Raw genomic sequence first — 19,227 nt, 5'->3', positions numbered from 1 at the left:
TTTCAGAAGGTAGCAGAACCTTCGTTTGTTGCATTTGTTAAAATCGTTTGACAATTCAGTTATGAAACCGGTTTCAGTTTGCTTAAACCCAGGTGCTGAAGGCAGTAGCAGATACCATCTGCTCAGGGATCTCTCTCAGCAAGCAACAACAATCAGCGAGGCACTCCATTGCTATGGTCAAGGCCGAAGAGAAGCCACAGCAACACCAAAGCCAAGCAGGGGGACTCCTGGCATCAGCTAGAGACTGGCTGCTGAAGGTGGACCTAGGGGAGGCAGCTTAAAGTTCCAGATACCATCGCAGTCACCACACTCAGGCCTGACTTGGTTTTTGTGTCACAATCATTGAGGCAGGTGGTCTTGCTGGAGTTGACTGTCCCCCGGGAGGACTGGATGGAGGAGGCTTTTGAGCGGAAGTGGACCAAGTATGAGGAGCTGGCAGGCGAATGCCAAAGCAACGGGTGGAGGACCCGATACAGCACTATCAAGGTTGGATGCAGAGGGTTCGCTGGCCAGTGACCACACAAACTACCCTATCTAGACACAACCCGGGGACTCATCACCCAGGTCGCCTGGCCGAGGTTGTATGATGTTGAAAGACACAAAACACCCGATGACCCCTGGTTATATCACTGATGATGTGTCTGGGTTGGCATCGCAAGGTGTGTATTGAACCAAAAAAGAATCAGCTGAACAAACATTGTGAAAATGATGCTGAAATTAAAAATAAAACCATCTTAAACTGTGACTTTGTTCTTTTCGGCCTGTATTTTACACAATCCTTTGTTTTATGATAAAACTATCGGGAACACCTCTCTGTAAATACAACACCGACTTTTGTTCATTGCTGCATGGCAGTAATGACTTCTGACAGTCATATGTTGTTGAAAAAAAACATATGTCATTTTTTTCCTTGAGTGACTTGTGTCTCCCTCTTCACATTTTGCTTCTTGTTTTTATGGAAATATAAATATAGATGATCTATGAAGGCACACAGGCCCACTGTCTGCTGCTTTTTATCTCACCTAAAATTCTTTATTTTGAAACAACCTGACACCGGATATGTGAATCTTTTGTCTGACTTCACTGGAGGCTGGTGGGGAGTCTGCGCTCAGGTACAGCAGCGCATCACACTCACGGAGGCAAGAGAGGGAGCGAGGCAGAGGGAGAGATATTTATAGCCGAGAGCGAGGCTGCAGCACAGAGATAAGGCTTGGGACCCAGCCGCAGGCAGACAGGGCTTAGTGAAACGAGGACGCTTCAAAATGAAACACTTCCTCTCAGCAGTTTTGTTCGGGGCCGCGGTCGTCGCCCTGGTCAACGCAGCCGGTACCGACGGTGAGATCTCCTTCGAGTACCACCGTTATGAGGAGCTGCGGAAAGCGCTGGTGTCGGTGTGGCTGCAGTGTCCCACCATCACCCGCATCTACACCATCGGAGAGAGCTTCGAGGGCCGCGAGCTGCTGGTGCTGGAGATGACCGACAATCCCGGGACGCACGAACCTGGTCAGTTTTACGCATACACACAGTTTGCTTTCAATATGCGTCTCATCCCGCTCCCTTTGTCCCCGCTCCCCTTCTCGCTAGGAAGTCATCGCCACACGCAGCGGTAACACAAACACATCACGCACTATTGCGCATAGCAGCTTGGTGATGCTCTTGATTCGTGCGAGGGTTGTTGTGCAGAAATGACCGGCGCGGCTGCTGTCCCCGGGAAAACGGGAGAGCAAGAGCGCAGGTGTGTGGTGGTGGAGTGCGTAAAACGGCCAGCCCAGGGCCCTCTCCATCACCTCAGAAGAATCTAGTTGATAGAGTGTTGGATCAGCTACGCAAAGCCGCCATTTTGCTGGTTGATAAGATCTCTCCGAGCTTATCCTGTGTCGTGATTCTGGGAAAAACATCCCAAATGAGTCGGATAAAGCCAAGGCTCACTGGGGTGCGTCATGAATCAGAGATCTTTTCATCTAGAAAGCACATTAAATGTGACTCAAGATATGAGGGAATAGTGATCAATGTGCGTTCACATGAGGAAGCTCTGACTGAATATTAAATGAGCCACAAAGTCCCGGTAGGGTTGCACAGCTAAGATGTTCATTAGAACCTGTCATTACCAGAATATTGCCATGATCTCAGCCACACTGCCCTATACTGTGCAGGATGAAAGAAACTATAACAGGCACAAGAACTACAAATGAGGGAAATGCACCACTTCTTGCCTTCATGACTTCAGATACATTCTGTGATCTCATCTTTTAACTGAATCTAGAGTCACCACAGCATTTTGAAAACTAGTTTTCAGACAAAAAGAAACAGCATGTGCCTCAAATGATTGTGTGACAAACACAAATTTTATGAAATGTTCATTTAAGCTCATCCTCATGTTATTCTGTTTCTTAACTTTAGGCTTTGAATGCCTGATTTTATTCTAATGAAGGTTGGCAGACTTTAAAAACAACACGGACAATGATGGAAGTAATTCAAGGATTTATTGTTCAATCCTTGACTGAGTTGTTATTTCTTTATTTTTACAATTGTATAATCCTTTAATCCAAAACTCAGTTCCCAACCCTGAAAGACCTGTCACAGTGAAAAACAGAAGGAAGAACACTGTAACGGATTAGTCTGTAGTACATTTAACCTTTAATGAACATTCGGGAATGGTTCAGTGATTCCAACTCTCCAAACAGAGGCTTTACTTGGGACAGACTCCAGGAGGTGATTAATTTAGAGGTTTGGCAATCCTCAGAATGAGCCTTCACATAAAGAAGAGACTCTGTAATTGCCTCATATAGTGGTGCACCTTGTGGGATTTTAACTGCATGTGTCATGGTAGTATTTCAGTGTAAATGTGTGTTTTCCTCTGCGGCTGTATTCTGTTTGGCGTGCAGCTCAGCTCGCATGGTCGCAGGGTCTAATGGCCGTACATGTTAAATAAGCCTGTAATAGTCCGGTGGGCGTGCGCAGCCATGAGTCACAGTAGCAATGTGGAACCCTTATTACTACCAGATGAGTTTCCAAGCCGCTGCTTCACCAACAGAGGTAGCCGCCCTCCTCTCCTCCCCCTCCGTCTCTGCTGAGCAAAACATCAACAGCCAGAAGGAAGCGGGATGAAACACAGCAGGAAAGAGGGAGAGGAGCTACGGAGACCGTTGGAGGAAAAGGAGAATGAAAGAGGAGAGAGGGTCCACATATGTGGGCGTGACAAATGAAAATCTGCAACCTTTAAATCTCCTTTAAGGTGTCCCATCAATATTTGATCTGACCCTGCAATGTCTTGAAACTAAGGTGGAGCCGAAATAGCAGTTGCCGGGGCAACAGATCGGCTTAGTGCGCTGAGCTGACTGGCGGCTCGTGGTTGGCTGCTTGACTAGCTCGAGAGAACGATGGGCCTGAGCTGATGCATCTGTCTGTAAGCGGCCATCTGTTATGCTCCACGGCACAGGAACTGCTTATAGTCAACACTGGTTACATATTAATATAAAGTGAGAGCAGCGTGGAACATAAGTGTAGCAAGGCCTAACTAATTTCACACAGTCTGCTGTTGAAGTTCTTATTTTTTCCTTAGCAATGAATCACAGTTTATGGGAAAAGTGTCGCTAAAGTTGATCATGGGCATAAAGTTGGACAAATTATCCTCTGGTTTCTTGTAGCATGGTTATGAAGCTTAGTGTGATTGCTCCAGACAATGGCATCTTGGCAGGGCCTTACTCTAGTTAACTCCTGGCCGATTAAAAACTGGGGAAAGAGGTGGAGCCAAGGCAGGTGAGTTAACCCAAGGGCAGACAGGAAGCAACCTGTGAAAACACCCTCCTGACACTCAATGTAACCTGCCCTCAATTAGGTTAAATTTAAGCATTGATACTATTTAAATAGGTAGCCAGGAAAATAAATATATATAAAATATAAATATAGGTAGCTCCCATATACCAGACTGTAGATGAGTTAATTTCAGCTGTAATGCTGGGTAACGTGGAGGTCTTAGGACATTGACTCAATATTGGGGCCCCCCTCAAGTGGCCATTTGAGGAACTGCAGTTTTTCGTGTTGCTTTTTCCCCCGGCGCTGAAATCAGTACCAGTTTATAGCGTTGTTTATCTGAGTATTTAGGTTTTGATTCACTCTCTACGCACTCATAATGTTGTTTTCACTGTAGTTTTGTTTTTCACAGAACATCCTTAGCTAACAGCTATATCTGCCCAGCGAAGTTAGCAAACTAGCTGCAGCACTTTTATATGTAAAACAGCTAGCAACTAATAGCGACGTTGGCTTTTCCATGGAGTTGGTGGAGAACAAAACAGAGATACAAAGAGAGTCACTGTTGGAATTGGTGCTAACTGTTTGCTAGATGTGCACATAGGCAACCGTTAGCTAACAAGCTTCTGCTCTCTCTGATAACCCTCAAGTGTCATTTAGAGTTTTGCGTAACGCAGATGCCATAACCCGTGCACATAGCTGATTCCGGGGCGAGCCATTTATACTTGTGCGCTCGTCAGTTTGGCTCGCTCTGTAAAGACACCATCCAAGTGCTAGTCGGCGCTGTGTCTTTTTTGCCAGTCGGGTTAATTTTTGTTTCTACTTCCTGCTTCACTTTCAACAATGGCAACTGAAGCTTTCACTGAGTCAGACAAATGTTTGTATCTCTGAACCTCCTCAGTTAACCTTTTCTTCTGTGTGCTCCATCTTTATTGATCCAAAACAATCAATTTGAAAATTGCAGAGATGGTGAAGCAGCTTTTGCTGTCTGCGTAGCTATGATGTCAAATTGATGCTGAAGCCTAAACCGCCTATAAGTCTGCCAACTGGAAGGAGAACAAACGTATGCTATTTCCCCAAAATGTCAAACTTTAGCCTTAATTTCCATTTTGTGTATATTTCTCTTTCTTATTGCATTTGTAAAGGAGAATGTGCTTTTCACTTCATTACATCTGGGTGGGTTAACCCAAGGGCTAACCACTACTACTTAAACATGTGACGAACTCCATCAGAGGCCTTTTCTTACTTTTCACTTCACCTACGGAGCAGTTTGATGATAGTGATTATGTTCTTGTATGTAAGAAAAGGATCTGAATACTTCCAGTGCTGACCATGGGTGACATGTTTTTTCTTGTGAAAGAGGTGTTTACTTCCTGCAGCTGGCTCATATTTGAGCTAAGAAGAGGGGCTTCTCTTTGGGGAAAAAGGGGAGCTCTGGCTAAACTCTTTTGACTCTCGTGTCTGGAACCATTTACAGCATTTCTAATACAGGCTGAAACCCCATCTTGTAATAGGTTTGGCTTTGTCTGAATGCAAGAAAAAAAAATCACATCAGTATGAGCCTCTGCTTCGTCCAATATGCTGCAAACAAATCCCATGACGTGGAGACTGTTATAAGACTCCACACTGGACAGTTTTATCAGGCGACAGAGGAAGTGTGTAATCCCCAGTGAGCATGCACACCAATGCCCGGTTAAAATGTATAGCAGCCAGATGCGCTGCTGAATAAGTGATATTCAATGTCATACGATCTACAGGATATAAAATGTCTGTTAAACTGGATATATTAGAGGCCTTTATAGTGGAAGAGAATAAAAAACAAATCTGGTAGATCTTTGCACATTTTCACTTTGAGGATCCTCTTCCAGTAGAGATAGGAAAAACAGCTGACAAGAGGAGCTGATGGAAAAAGGCAGATAAAAAAGAAAGGAATGATGATTGAGAAAACGGGAAACGTTACAAGGGCACAAGTGTGAAGGAGAGAGGCCAAGGGGGCGTAGAGGGAATAAAGAAGAGACAGAAACGGAAAGAGGACGAGAGAAAAGCCAAGGCATCAGCGAGAGGTCATTTATTATAGATCAGACAGCCACGTTCATCCCCCCTCGTCTTCCTCCTCCTCTGCCTTCATTGCGCTGTTTTCTGAGATGGCTTTTTTCTTCTACTGCCAGTCTCACTTTGATTTTCCTCTCTTGTTTTTGTGTTGTTTGTACGCTCACATTCTGCATCTCAACGCACACCTTAACAAAGGGATATCAGCTTAACAATTCAGCAACTACACCTCCCACAAGGCTTTGCTCCAGTTCCAGTGTTGTTAAATGGCAACTAATGTACCATCATGTGAGAGCAGACTTTTAACAATTAAAGGGGAACTACTGTTTTTTACAACCTGGACCTTATTTCTGGCATAAAATATGATTGTTTACTCACCCATATAACTTTGGTGTCATTTGTAGTCCTTTGGGAGATATTTAGATCTGCGTATTATCCATATAGTGGGAGTGACTGGGGCACCGAAACGCAGCCTCTAAATAATGCATTATCTCTGTAGGTCTGTAGGTCAATCTACAGATGATGATGATAACAGGTAACTCTGGACTCAACAGGGAATAGCACTAGCGTACAATAACAAAATATTGGCGAAATGAACGCGTTTCGCGGCAGATAATGCGTTATTTAGAGGCTGCGTTTCGGTGCCCCAGTCACTCCCACTATATAGATATACGCAGACCTAAATATCTTCCGAAGGACTACAAATGACACCGAAGTTATATGGGTGAGTAAACGATCGTATTTTATACCAAAAATAAGGTCCGGGTTGTAAAAAACAGTAGTTCCCCTTTAATTATTCAAACAACGGTTAATTCTTCAGAATTGCATGTTTTCTCCATCTCCTAACATTATGCACGAAACTACTTTAGCATATGGTCACATCTGTACCCAATGCAACCAATTCTGAAATAACCAATTCTGAAATGTCTTTGTTAATTGGAGAACAGCTAATTTGGAGGCTTGTAGTACAACAGCTCTTACATACGGCGCGATTCAAAAGCGCTGTTGTCTGTAATATGAGATGGCAGTAGACGGTCGCTCCCGAGCTAACAAACTGCTCCCGTATGAGCGTGGGAGTGCGTGTACACGAGCGCGAGGCGGGCAGACAGGGCAAGAGTGTGTTTACTCGATGTCCCGGTCCATTCATCTCCCCCGAGCACCTGCCCCTGTCAGGGTTGCCACGACGACTGAGAGCACTCTAATGCGGTGCTTCCCAAATGACGTTGCAGCCGCAGTCATTACTACGCGGTCGCTAAGGAGACGGTATTGATGACCTGCCAGGCGCTCTGATCGTTTGTGACGGACGCAGGATGATGCAGTGAGTTTTGCCAGCGTCCAGTGTGTGATGTTGACAAGTCGGAAACAGAAATCAATTGGAGTTAAAGGGAGACGGTGCTTTTCTTTTTTAACACACATGTATGAAAACTGATAAAAAAGAAGGCCATATTGAACAATTACTTGCAAAATTAGGTCATCATGTGATACAAAGATTAAATTTGAGGTGCTGAGTCTCTTTTTACTGTGCGTATGCTGGATGTCCACCACATCTGCTTTAAATGGACAAAAACCACCAGTGCACTTTATGAATTATGACTTGCTCTTGAAACTATTGTTACAGCAGGTAAGGTCTTAAATTTTCAAAGCGAACTCTCTAAAAAAATAACAGATGTGTTTCATATGTGAAAAATATCACACATTCACCTTTTGTTTGACTCTTCCATGTTTTATGTGTGCACACGATGAGGATAAAAGCTCAGTGTTGCGCAGACGGTTTGAAAAAAACGACGAGGAGTAAAGAGGAAGTGACGGACAGGGCTGTTGAGTGGATGTGCAGAAATGACAATGATATGAATACAAATGGCTGCATTAGTTATCTTTGCCGATGCAGAATTTAAGCAGTGAATCATCATTACCTCTCGTACTGCCTGGCCTGCATGCATTTATTCATCTTCTTTAACCAGTTGTCCTGAGAAGGGTCGCGGGAGGGCTGGAGCCTATCCTAGCTGTCATCAGGCGAGATTCGGGGTACACCCTGGACGGGTCGCCAGTCTATCGCAGAGAGACAGTTCCTATATGTGTTCTACATAAAGAAAACATGTTCAGCTCCATAGTCTGTCACACACTAACATGGGTATCAACAGCTTTAAAACCATGTTTCTTAAGGGAGAAAGAAAGGGTCCCCAGATACTAAACATCTGTGTAATAGCTTGAATCATAGTAACTCATTTTGTCAGGATCTGACTTCAAACTGCGCCTGTGTATGTGTGTGTTTGACAGCTCTGTCAGGCCCAAGAAGCCTGTAAAACCCATTCACCAACGTCAGGGCAGAAAGAGTTAATTGCAGTCTTGAAATCATTAGTAGCAACTCAAGAGAGGAACCACATTTGAGCTTTTAAAAATAACCTGACTACCAGATGTGCGCTGGGCGGTGCGTGTGTGTTACTCACTCATAAAGCCACTGGCATCATTACTTTGCAAATACATCAAACACCCGAAAGAAGTCAGCTAATATTGATTGAAAAAAAAAAAGAGATTTAAATGCAATTACATCTTGAAAGCATTATTTCTAGACAGTATTTTAGTCCTTAAATTAATTGTAATGAAGTGAAAAGGCCAAATCGGAGCAGAGGTAGAAACACACACACACACACACACACACACACACACACACACACACACACACACACACACACACACGTTTGTACAGCTATCTTAGAGAGGACATTCATGGACATAATGCATTTCTTAGCCCCTTACCATCTCATCTAAGTGCCTGACCCTAATCATGACCTAATTGTAACCTTTACCCTAAAACCACGTCTTAACCCTCAAACAGCCTTGTAAAGAAGTGACTGTCCTCACTCTAATGGTGTAAAACTGGTCTTCAGAAAGATAGCTGTACAAGTGGACACACACACACACACACACACACACACAAAGCTCCCGGTAAGATCAGGCACCCTACGGCAATTTGGCTTCAAACTCACACACAAACCAACCCACACACACACTCCTCACCATCTGCCCATCGCGAGCTACATTTCATAACTCGTAACTGATCGGAACAAAAGACTGTTTTTCCCCTCAATGCTCAAAGTAGTCCCTTTGTTCTCACACAGCCCCAGAGAGCCATTAATCTTTATTTTTGTAGCTAATCAAAAGAGTGTGTGCCGCGTACTGTAGCTCGTACTTAGCCACCCTTTTCGCCATGCCGTCAAAGGACTTTATTCTGCTGCTAAGAAGAGTCTCTTTGTCACGGTTGTGTGTGTTTTGTGTATATATTTGTTTAGATGAAGACACCGAGCGAACAGAGGGAAAGGATAATTAGTATATACAAACAGATGGCAGAAGCATGAGCCACGAGAATAAACATCATAGAGAGATAGAAATAGCTCTTATACGTAAGATAAGCGCTATCACCTCAGAGAAAAAGCTGACACAGCCAAAATTATCACTCCACCAAATGGTACGGTGTAATAAAAGTATAAAATGTTTATTAAAGGTAACTCTGAAAGATTAGTTAATTAACGGAGAAGTGATGATTAAGCATTTTTTAACAATTGCTTGTTATGTCAAGGAGTAAATCTGAATATTCCTGAGTTTTTAAATGTGAGAAGATGCTTGGTCTTGCAGAGAATTAAAAAAATCTCCCAGTAAAGGTTGATTTTAAATTTTTTACTGCAGGCAGTTGTGCAACTGCAGTAAACAGTAATCACCTGAAAGTGTCACTAATTATACAGTAACGAGGAAACCAGAAAAGTACAAACTACGATTCTGGCTGTCTATTTAGCAACGCTGTGCTATTCGCTTCTAACAGTCTCATTGGTTAATGACTTAAAAAAGGGGGAGATCAAGTGTGTGCAGAATGAATATTTACTGAGGAAACATGACCGTGCACGATGATTGTTTGAAGTCTAGAGATGCTGGTGGCAGTGGACAAGTCGGCAGGTGGCTGAAGGAAACCTCTGATGAAGACTTTTTGGGATGACGACAGAGAGGTGGAGGCGGGGAGGAGGATGGTTGCGCAATAGATGACCCGAGGACAAGGAGTGACAAGATGAGGACACGCTGATTATGACAGCATCGGAAATTGAGGAGATAAGGAAACAGAGCGACAGCCCTCATTCACCGGAGGGGAACAGATTGCGAGGGGACAGTGTTATATTTGTGTACATGAACATTAGAGTCCGAGTCTTGACTAATTTCCTGCTTTCGATCTTATTTGGGATTTTACGCTGAACATGAGAAACCTCATTACTTTACAGTTTACCTCCCAGTATACCTGATAGTGGGCGGCACAGTGGCAAGGTGGTTAGCGCTGATGCCTCACAGCAAGAAGGTCACCGGTTCGAATCCATGGGCCTTTCTGTGTGGAGTTTGCATGTTCTCCCTGTGTCTGCGTGGGTTCTCTCCGGGTACTCCGGCTTCCTCATTAGGTTGATTGGTGATTCTAAATTGGCCGTAGGTGTGAGTGTGAGTGTGAATGGTTGTCTGTCTCTGTGTGTGGCCCTGCGATGGACTGGCGACCTGTCCAGGGTGTACCCCTGCCTCTCGCCCGGTGACAGCTGGGATAGGCTCCAGCAGACCCCCGTGACCCTTAACAGGACTAAACGGGTATAGAAGATGAATGAATGAATGAATATACCTGATAGTATCAGTCTCCACATGTTGATCACTAATTTCTTTCTGATGTTTGGTTCAATGGCTTATTTTGTGGCTAGTTTATTAGCATTAAACAGATAGCAGAAAATGAATTTGATGCATTTCAATTTAATAATTACAATCCAGCTGTTGTAAAAATAGTACCTCCACACAATGCTCCAATAAGAGCTTTTGAGGAGTTGAAAAAAATTAAACTGCTGTGAATAAATGCTCAACTGCGATACCATAATCTAAATAACTTATTGGCTTAGAAGTGTTGGTCAACGTCTGAAGGTGTCATCTGGGGCTCTGGGGATTAATGACAAGTTTTTTTGACTGTTAATAATAAAGAATGAGAATGATCTGTGAGTGCAGTCACAGAGCCATGGAAGACTTTCACAAAACGAAGCTAACCTTTGTTGTAAATATGATTAATTCCCAAAAGAGAATGTAAAAAAATAGACACTAATGAGGCAAGAACTTAACAGACTCAGTTAAAATAAATGTATTAATTAATGAATATTTAATGGAAATTACTTTTTTTATATAAAATATATTACACTTCTCTTTTAAAAATACTTGAACCCATTAAAATGTGGAAAAAAACAACCATGAAATATAACGTGTCAATTGACGTGTTTATCATTGTGTTTTAAATGATTGTGTATGAATATAAATTAAAACTGCTGTTTCACTGCTGAATGAAACCCAAAACATCCGCATCATCCCCAACATTTTAAATGTTGCAGGTTTCTCTGAGGATGCTGTAAATCTGATCTCAGACCTGTCGCCAGCTGTCCGCTCTGCTCCGACTATTAGCCAGAACAAACTGTGACAGTGTCGCTCCCTAATCCACTGTGTCTCAGTCATTACTGCCCAAACTGAACTTTGAGCCAGAGTGTTAGATCGTGTTTAACCTATTAGCTGAGGAGTCAGCGTGGTCGTCGTTCTGCTGGTGCATGTGTGTGTGTGTACATCCTGTGTGTTGGGCCAAAGCTCAGTGTGTCCAGGGTAACCTCCATGACAAATGGGAATTCTGTATCAGCGCTGCTCCCTCGGATCCGCAGAGATAAAGGATTGTTACCATGACTACTGACTGAAATAGCTGCTCCTGACAAAGATGCTGACGTTATTGCGATATTTCCTTTTGTGTCTACGTGGCCTGTTTGTGATTGGTTCAAGCTGGTCAAAGGGGCATTCACTGCTAATCTGTAAATCACTCTTGTGTGCAAATGTATGTGCAAATTTAATTCAAATTCAGATTTTCCACTCACTATGAGCCAAATCATAGGTTTTTCCGTAACACAAGCGTCTTCTTTTTCCTGACAGGTGAGCCTGAGTTTAAATACATCGCCAACATGCACGGCAACGAGGCCGTGGGCAGGGAGCTGATCATCTACCTGGCTCAATACCTGTGCAACCAGTACCAGCAAGGCAACGACACCATCATGGACCTCATCCACAGCACCCGCATCCACCTCATGCCTTCCATGAACCCAGACGGCTTCGAGAAGGCCGCCTTACAGGTGAGGACAGAGCAACAGATAATCACACTCCGCAGCATATTAACCTGATGCAAGGTTTTAACACCAGACGGGTTAAGCTCACAAGACTACAAACACTGACTTAGTCACCACAATTCCTTGCTTTAAATTACACATACACACCAAGAACGGTAATTATTAAAGCTCCAGACGCTGTCTAACAATAGTCTAACAGTCTTAACAATCCCTTCCTTTGTCCTGTGCAGCCTGGGGAGATCAAGGACTGGTTTGTGGGGCGCAGTAACGCACAGGGAGTGGACCTGAACCGCAACTTCCCCGATCTGGACCGCATCATCTACATCAACGAGCGTGAGGGGGGTGCCAACAACCACCTGCTACAGAACATGAAGAAGGCTGTGGATGAAAACACCAAGGTATGGAAGGAAACAGATTAAATGATTAAAATACGAGGCTGGTGTTATATCTGGTTCTCAACGAATCTTATGAACAACAATATGAATTTTTGAATTTTCAATCTGTGCCACGCAGCTCCAAGCTAATTCATTCCTACTGAGTGTGTCACAAATGTACATATATAGCTTCCCAAATAATGCCCTTAAACATCTGGCTAATTTTTAGCAAATGTTATACGGATAGGATGAATAATGCATTTGTTGGGACTATTTTAGACTAATAGTGTCTACATAGTTGGTAATATTTTCCTATTTGATGGAATACCAAAGGTTTAAGCTGCCCCTCCCAATCCAAGCAGCTCTAACTGAGGCATTTTTGTTCTGAGTGGGACTATTTTTCAGATTATTAACGGAATAATGTAGTCTCTAATGTACCCACGGATCAACCTACAAAAAATTATCATTGAAACATGGAGCTTCCTTTAAATATTTTATAAGAAATCTGGTCAGTGAAGGTTGGAAGTGACATGTTTGTAGGACTAGTGCATGTTTTCTATGTGTTAGAGGTTGTAATTTAGTTTAAATAAACGTTTTCCTTTTGCAGCTGGCTCCAGAGACTAAGGCTGTGATCCACTGGATCATGGACATCCCTTTTGTCCTCTCAGCTAACCTGCATGGCGGAGATGTTGTGGCCAACTATCCATACGATGAGACCCGCACTGGTACGCGAATAAACACACCTGGACTCACAATCTCATGTGTTTTTTCTGTTTAGGTTGTTAAACTGTATATAAACACTTTCCTTCTTTTATATCAGGATGTTTCTGCAGATTTATTGGAGCAAATATTTGAGCTTTAACTTCAGCAACAAACATTTTATTCGTTTTTTTTTCCAGGTTGTTGTAAAATTAATTAAAATCAGATGGAATATGTTTACTTTGACGCTTCCGCTGCATTATTATTCAACGTAAACAAAACGTGTTGTGCAGGCGCACGCTTAATGCGTTGCAGATGCAGGTGTTCAGCCATCACTGTATCACGGCCGCTGTCTAAACAATGCGCACTTGTTTGTCCTCTTCCCTCTCATTCCTCCTCTAAGGATCCACCCATGAGTACAGCGCCAGTCCAGATGATGTGATGTTCAAGTCTCTGGCCAGAGCTTACTCCATGTACAACCCCGTCATGTCCGACCCTCACCGAGCCCCGTGCCGCAAGAACGACGACGACTCCAGCTTCAAAGATGGCATCACTAACGGCGGGGCGTGGTACAGTGTCCCGGGAGGTAAGAGGCAACCTGCTTCCATCAAGCAGCCAAATCTAGAACTATTTTAAGTCTGAAATCCTCGGCCCCTCTAATTCCTGTCACTGTCACTTCTTCGTATCAGTATCGCTCTCTCACTGTTTTTTATTTTTATTTTAACTATCTCGTTACAGGAATGCAGGATTTCAACTACCTCAGCAGCAACTGTTTCGAGATCACTCTGGAGCTCAGCTGCGACAAGTTCCCCAACGAGGACACACTTAAGAACTACTGGGAGCAGAACCGCAACTCCCTCGTCAGCTACATCGAGCAGGTACAGAGAAAAACTATAAATACAGACACTATAAATCATCACGTTCTGCGGTCTCATCCGTTTTCATTGATCTACTGGAGGTAGCTGACCCAGAAACAGACCAAAGGCGCAGTCTCAAGTGAATAAATGTTGAGCAGAAAGTGGAAAATTACTTATATTACGTTGTTTGTTGTGAACTAATTTCTCTGGCTGTTTCCAAAACTACTATTGACACTACTTCTAATTTTAGGTTGGCTGAGTTATGATTACGGTAGCTAATACCACTTGATTATGGTAAAAAGTAACTTTGACTGTTAACTGTAGGTTATGTTGGGACACAAACTGCAGTCTCATGGTGTCAAACTGCCCACGTCATGACAAGTTCACACCACTTCCACCTTTGCTACGTAACATGATCACAAGAAGACAGAAAAAAGTCCATGCAAATTAATTAATATGCCTCTTTGTGTGTCTGTGTGTAGGTTCATCGTGGAGTCAAGGGCTTCGTCCGTGACCTCCAAGGAAACGCCATTTCTAATGCCACCATCTCCGTGGAGGGCATTGACCACGACATCACCACAGGTAGTCAATGCAAACTAAACACACACTCCATTACACTATGCATAGAAATATGTTAAGATGGTGCAATGCCTCCATCCTGTGGACATAGTCAGTACTGCACTACTTGTGTTACCGTCTCTTCATGACACAGAGATCATAATGGATAGTTAAATTATTCACTGCTATGAATGGGATTATTTCCTGTCTGCTTTGTGTGTTCCTTGTGTACATGTATTAATGCAACAATATATGTTTAGCCAAAGATGGAGACTACTGGCGCCTGCTGGCTCCAGGAAACTACAAAGTGGCAGCCTCTGCCCCAGGGTATCTGACCGTCATCAAGAAGGTTGCTATTCCCTACAGCCCTGCAACCAGGGTAAGACACTCAAACCAATGAACCACGCAAAATCTACCTCACATTTAGCGTGTCATCTTTTCATCTTTCTAAAAGGTGACTTGAGTCCGACAAGGCAGAGAAGCCTTATTCATCAGTCGGTATATATAGAGTATAATCTCTCCAGTCCTGATAGTTATATATGTGTATAATCATCTGGTGTAAATCAAGTGCAACTGATAGCAGTTCAGAGGTGAAATGTTGATATCAGATGTTCTCACATGGGGATAAATGGCAAACCCCTGCTACCATTCAAAGATGTCTTCTGGTGTAAGATGTGGTTGGGCTAATTGATCTTCCTCTGGTTATGTGCTGAAACCTGATGCAGTGACCAGTTCAGAGTCAGTGGGACAGAAGTCAGCAGATGACTGCAGAGAGCTCAAAGTAGACAATTATACATGGTGCCATATTGTTTAATCAAGACATGTGATAGGGACATTCGTCTGCAAGTGTAGTCACAAGGGGCCCAGACCACCTCCAAATATGGTCTTAGTGATCCGATCTCTAATGTGTCCTCAGTGTGTTCACACCTGTACTTGTGAACAAATCACTCAAGAAACAGTTGATTTGTATGTGTATGAATTATCATCGCGAAACCGGTGATCCACACTCACGTTGAATGAGGACATCTGTTCTATCATGGGATATGGGATTATTTTAACACACATGCTGATCCAAAATTTAAGGATGAACTTAAAAAAATGCTTAAAACGTTTACAAAGTTCTAGCAAATAAAATTGTATTTCTGGCACGACTTCACCTGCTACCAAGGTGCATGGAAACCCCAGCAGCACTTGTAGTATATTGAACAAGACAGCCGACATGTTTCGGCTCGTAGCATTCATCAGGGTCGAAGGCTACGAGCCGAAACGTGTCGGCTACGAGTCGATTCAATAAAGTTGTATAATACACTACAAGTGCTGCTTGGTCTTTCTCCAAAATTCTGCTAACTCAGCTGCATCTTCTGCTTCTGAGATCTTAACGTGTCTTGTCTCTCTCAGGTGGACTTCGAGCTGGAGTCCCTGATGGAGAGGAAGGAGGAGGAGCGGGAGGAGCTGATGGACTGGTGGAAGATGATGTCAGAGACACTGAACTTCTAAAGCGTTTGTCTCGATGATCCGCACATCAATGTAATATAGTCAACATTCTGTGTGCCCGTCCACTCTAAAAAGAATATACTGTCTCTTTTTGGTTGTGTTCTCTCTCTCCATCATTATTTTTAATCGATTAAGTTGTTTATTAAAGGTTTGCCTCACACTCCTGCAGATTGTTTGAATATCCTGCACACGCGGCGCAAGGCCGAGGAGGAACTTGCAGGCAGTTTGCTGGCAGCGAGATTGGTGTTGATTTCCGTGGTATTGTGTTCTTTATCGTACACGTGATTGGTAACCATGGCACCCATCTATATAACCAATGAATGACTGAGTAATTCTGTATGTAAAAGAGCTGTTTACGTCATTACCACATGGCTCCGTCTATAAGAATTCTTTCTGTTTATGTTTTAAGTGTCTCTGTTTCTCCAGGCTTTAGTACAAATACACAAACAATCCCAGTGCACACAATAACTCACACCCGTTTGATTAACTGTTAACACACTTCACCTTTACTGTAATATAAAATAAAAATAAGAATAGAGCAACGCTACGGTTCTGAGATAATCAGGGACATTAAAAACACTGTAAAATCACTGTAAACAATATATTGTAAACAGTCTGCACAGGCAAGCTCATCTCCCTGTACGTTATTGATGTTGAGATATTTTTTTTTTAAACTGCAGCACAGCTTTGATTTTAGCACAAGATGAATGGTTATAATATATACTGTATTTATGAAATAAGTATAGCAAGAAATGTGTGGTTTTTGTAACCAAAAAAAAAAAAAAAAAAGAAAACAAGGCCATAAAATAAACATAGAAATCTGTCCTCCTCAGTTTACCCAAAGCCATTCCTTTGTATGTGCACTACACAGGAAATACTGTAATACATAAGGAACTGTGGCAGGAGGTGTTTTTCAAAGATAAATAACTGTAACACTAATCTTCAGAAGGACTGTACGGATGCAGTTTACCCAGCTTGAGACAAGGGAAATGATTTGCTGAATGTATAGCTATAGAAACTGTTTCAAAATGCAAAGAATGAAGTGATCAATAAAAATCCCCCCTTTATGTTGTCAAACTGCCATCTTGTTTCTTTTTGCTCATCTATGTGAAAGCAGTCACCCCAAACTCCTATCATCTACTGTTAGGAGAGCTAAATGGTGTAATGCAATGTGGCTGGATGATGCACAATAATGAAGACAAGGCCTTATTACGCTGGTGCTCATTGTATGTTATACAAAAAAAAAAAAAAAAGAGACTAAAGTGGCTTCCCAGTTTCATCTCCCAGGGAGGACAACTGTCTATGATGTCTACAGCTACCCATTCGACTGGTAAATTAACCTAACTAGATATTAACACATTGCACTAAACAGTTGGTTTCTGATATTCAGCAGAGTCAGCAATATCACCAGTTACCACAAGGTAACCACTGGATGGTTTCCATTTATTAGCTCAGCAGCTTTGCATGTAAAGGCAACTACTTTAGTATAAATGGAAATTAAAATGATTTACAATTGTGTAATGCAATTATGAGCATTGGCACTGGGGTCTATAGTGTGCAATAAAGCATTGTAGCTACTTATTATAGCCTACAATAAGTGAAGCTTATAACTCACTTTTTAAATTGGATTACCCACCTATACTGACTCTCTTTTAAAGCGGCTCCTCACTGGCTCATTGTGTTTTGTGGGGACATCTTTATGGCTAGCTAGCCAGCAGCCCAGGTGAGCTATAAACAACAGGTTACGTAGCTACCGTATGACGAAAGCGCGTCAATGAAAGCCCACCCGGAAGTAATTTAGATATTGCAGTGTCCGTATTAAGACAACACAACACAATAAATAAATAAAACTTTGCTGTGAGTCTATCTGTGGCAGTTGTATTCCACAGACTACGGCTTGACGCAGACTGAACTATATTCAGAGCATGAGGACTAAATGTCTGCAACAGTGACCACCACGGACATCCAGCTAAACACTCCAGTTGAATGTAGTAGGTACAAAGGAAGGAAAAGATAAGATGTAAGTTAATATTCACTTTCAAGTGGTTTATTTATTGGCTAGTTGATTAAACTTGCAGCTCTAAAGTGAGAGAGTTTCCCCAGCTCTTTTTTCTCAACTTTAAAGTGCTTTATAAATAAAGTTGAGTTGAGTTTTACCAGACAAATGTTTAATCTGACCGCTAGGGGGCAAAAAACAAAACAACACCAAAACAAGCCGACCCCTCTGGTTTGTAACAGAGAATGTCTAATAGGAAGAAGACGTCCGTAGACGGGCTCTGTTTGTAATGAGTAACGTTAGCACATTGTTGTCAACTTAGACATTGCTCAGATGAAAAGCAGCTCATTCATCCCACTGAAGTTCTGTGCACCAGAGTGTATGTCCAGCATCATCTCTTCTTCTATCTCTGCGTTGAACCTCTCCACTGCTGAGATAAGTAACAAGACTAAACCTTTATTTTAGCCACAACTTCACAACACATTGCACTATGTTTAAGAACTGTTAGACAACATTAGCCTAACTTGAGTCAGTTTTGGATTTTGAAGTACATCTTCCGCAGAAGATGCAAGGCAAGTGCATTGAGGATATCCAAGTAAGACCTTTTACAGTTTGGTAAAAATGGCATGAGAGGTTTGCGGTATTTTTGTTTTAGTTAAAAATAACAATGTACAAAGTGTGCAAAGCTAGTGAGATTTAAAATGCAAATGTACACTTCCTTGTCCCTAATATTAATGATGATCAAAATGCATGATCTTGTTGCTTCTTAGCTGTATGTTTAAAATATAAACATTTAGCCATTTAGATTACAAACTTCAAGATACACATTGTATAAGACCAATGTGAGGTTCACTGTCCTGATCAGTTATGAAGGAGGAGTTAAATATAAAGTCAATCTAACTGACTGTTCCCATGCTATAATTACACTCCTTCACTGTGGTTATCTTCCAGATGGCTCTCCTAAGTAGACGTGCGTTTTTTTGTGGAAACAAGGTAAATGTTATATACTTGTAGATTCTCTTTGTCTGTTTTCACATTTCAGAATGTCTCCAGCACAGCTACAATAATAAATATTAATATGGACATTAAATATTTTAAAGCAGTGACTGTGTGCTTTAATACTTGGTCTTGTTAAATATCATTTTTAATTATTGACCGTGAAAGTGAGGACATTTGTAATTTGTTTGGACACTTGTGTTTATTTCGCTATGCAGGCGACATTACACCTGAGGCACATTGGCACACATTAGAGTGTATGTTCTGAGTCGAGGTGAGTTCAATAGCACAAA

At 42.3% G+C, this 19,227-nt stretch overlaps 1 protein-coding gene across 1 annotated transcript; it reads left to right on the top strand.

Annotated features, from left to right (window-relative positions):
• The first annotated feature begins 966 nt into the window (after positions 1-966).
• cpe (carboxypeptidase E) lies at positions 967-17,849 on the top strand. The gene is made up of 9 exons (XM_084573287.1): positions 967-1,503; positions 11,770-11,966; positions 12,191-12,358; positions 12,942-13,059; positions 13,437-13,619; positions 13,772-13,911; positions 14,373-14,472; positions 14,709-14,827; positions 15,847-17,849. Exons 1-9 carry the CDS (start codon positions 1,263-1,265, stop codon positions 15,943-15,945), a joined length of 1,365 nt encoding a protein of 454 aa, XP_084429413.1. The 5' UTR covers positions 967-1,262; the 3' UTR covers positions 15,946-17,849.
• The last annotated feature ends 1,378 nt before the right edge of the window (positions 17,850-19,227 follow it).

This window comes from Chelon labrosus, assembly GCF_963514085.1.
Source record: "Chelon labrosus genome assembly, chromosome: 2".
NCBI classification, from domain to species: domain Eukaryota; kingdom Metazoa; phylum Chordata; class Actinopteri; order Mugiliformes; family Mugilidae; genus Chelon; species Chelon labrosus.
Note: the sequence above shows the minus strand (reverse complement) of the source record. Positions and strands in the feature narration are given on the sequence as shown.

Coding starts and splice junctions, on each gene's coding strand:
- cpe (XM_084573287.1), top strand. CDS start 1,263: ATGAAACACTTCCTCTCAGCAGTTTTGTTCGGGGCCGCGGTCGTCGCC. Junction 11,967..12,190: donor TCGAGAAGGCCGCCTTACAG/GTGAGGACAGAG, acceptor TGTCCTGTGCAG/CCTGGGGAGATCAAGGACTG. Junction 13,620..13,771: donor GTGGTACAGTGTCCCGGGAG/GTAAGAGGCAAC, acceptor ATCTCGTTACAG/GAATGCAGGATTTCAACTAC.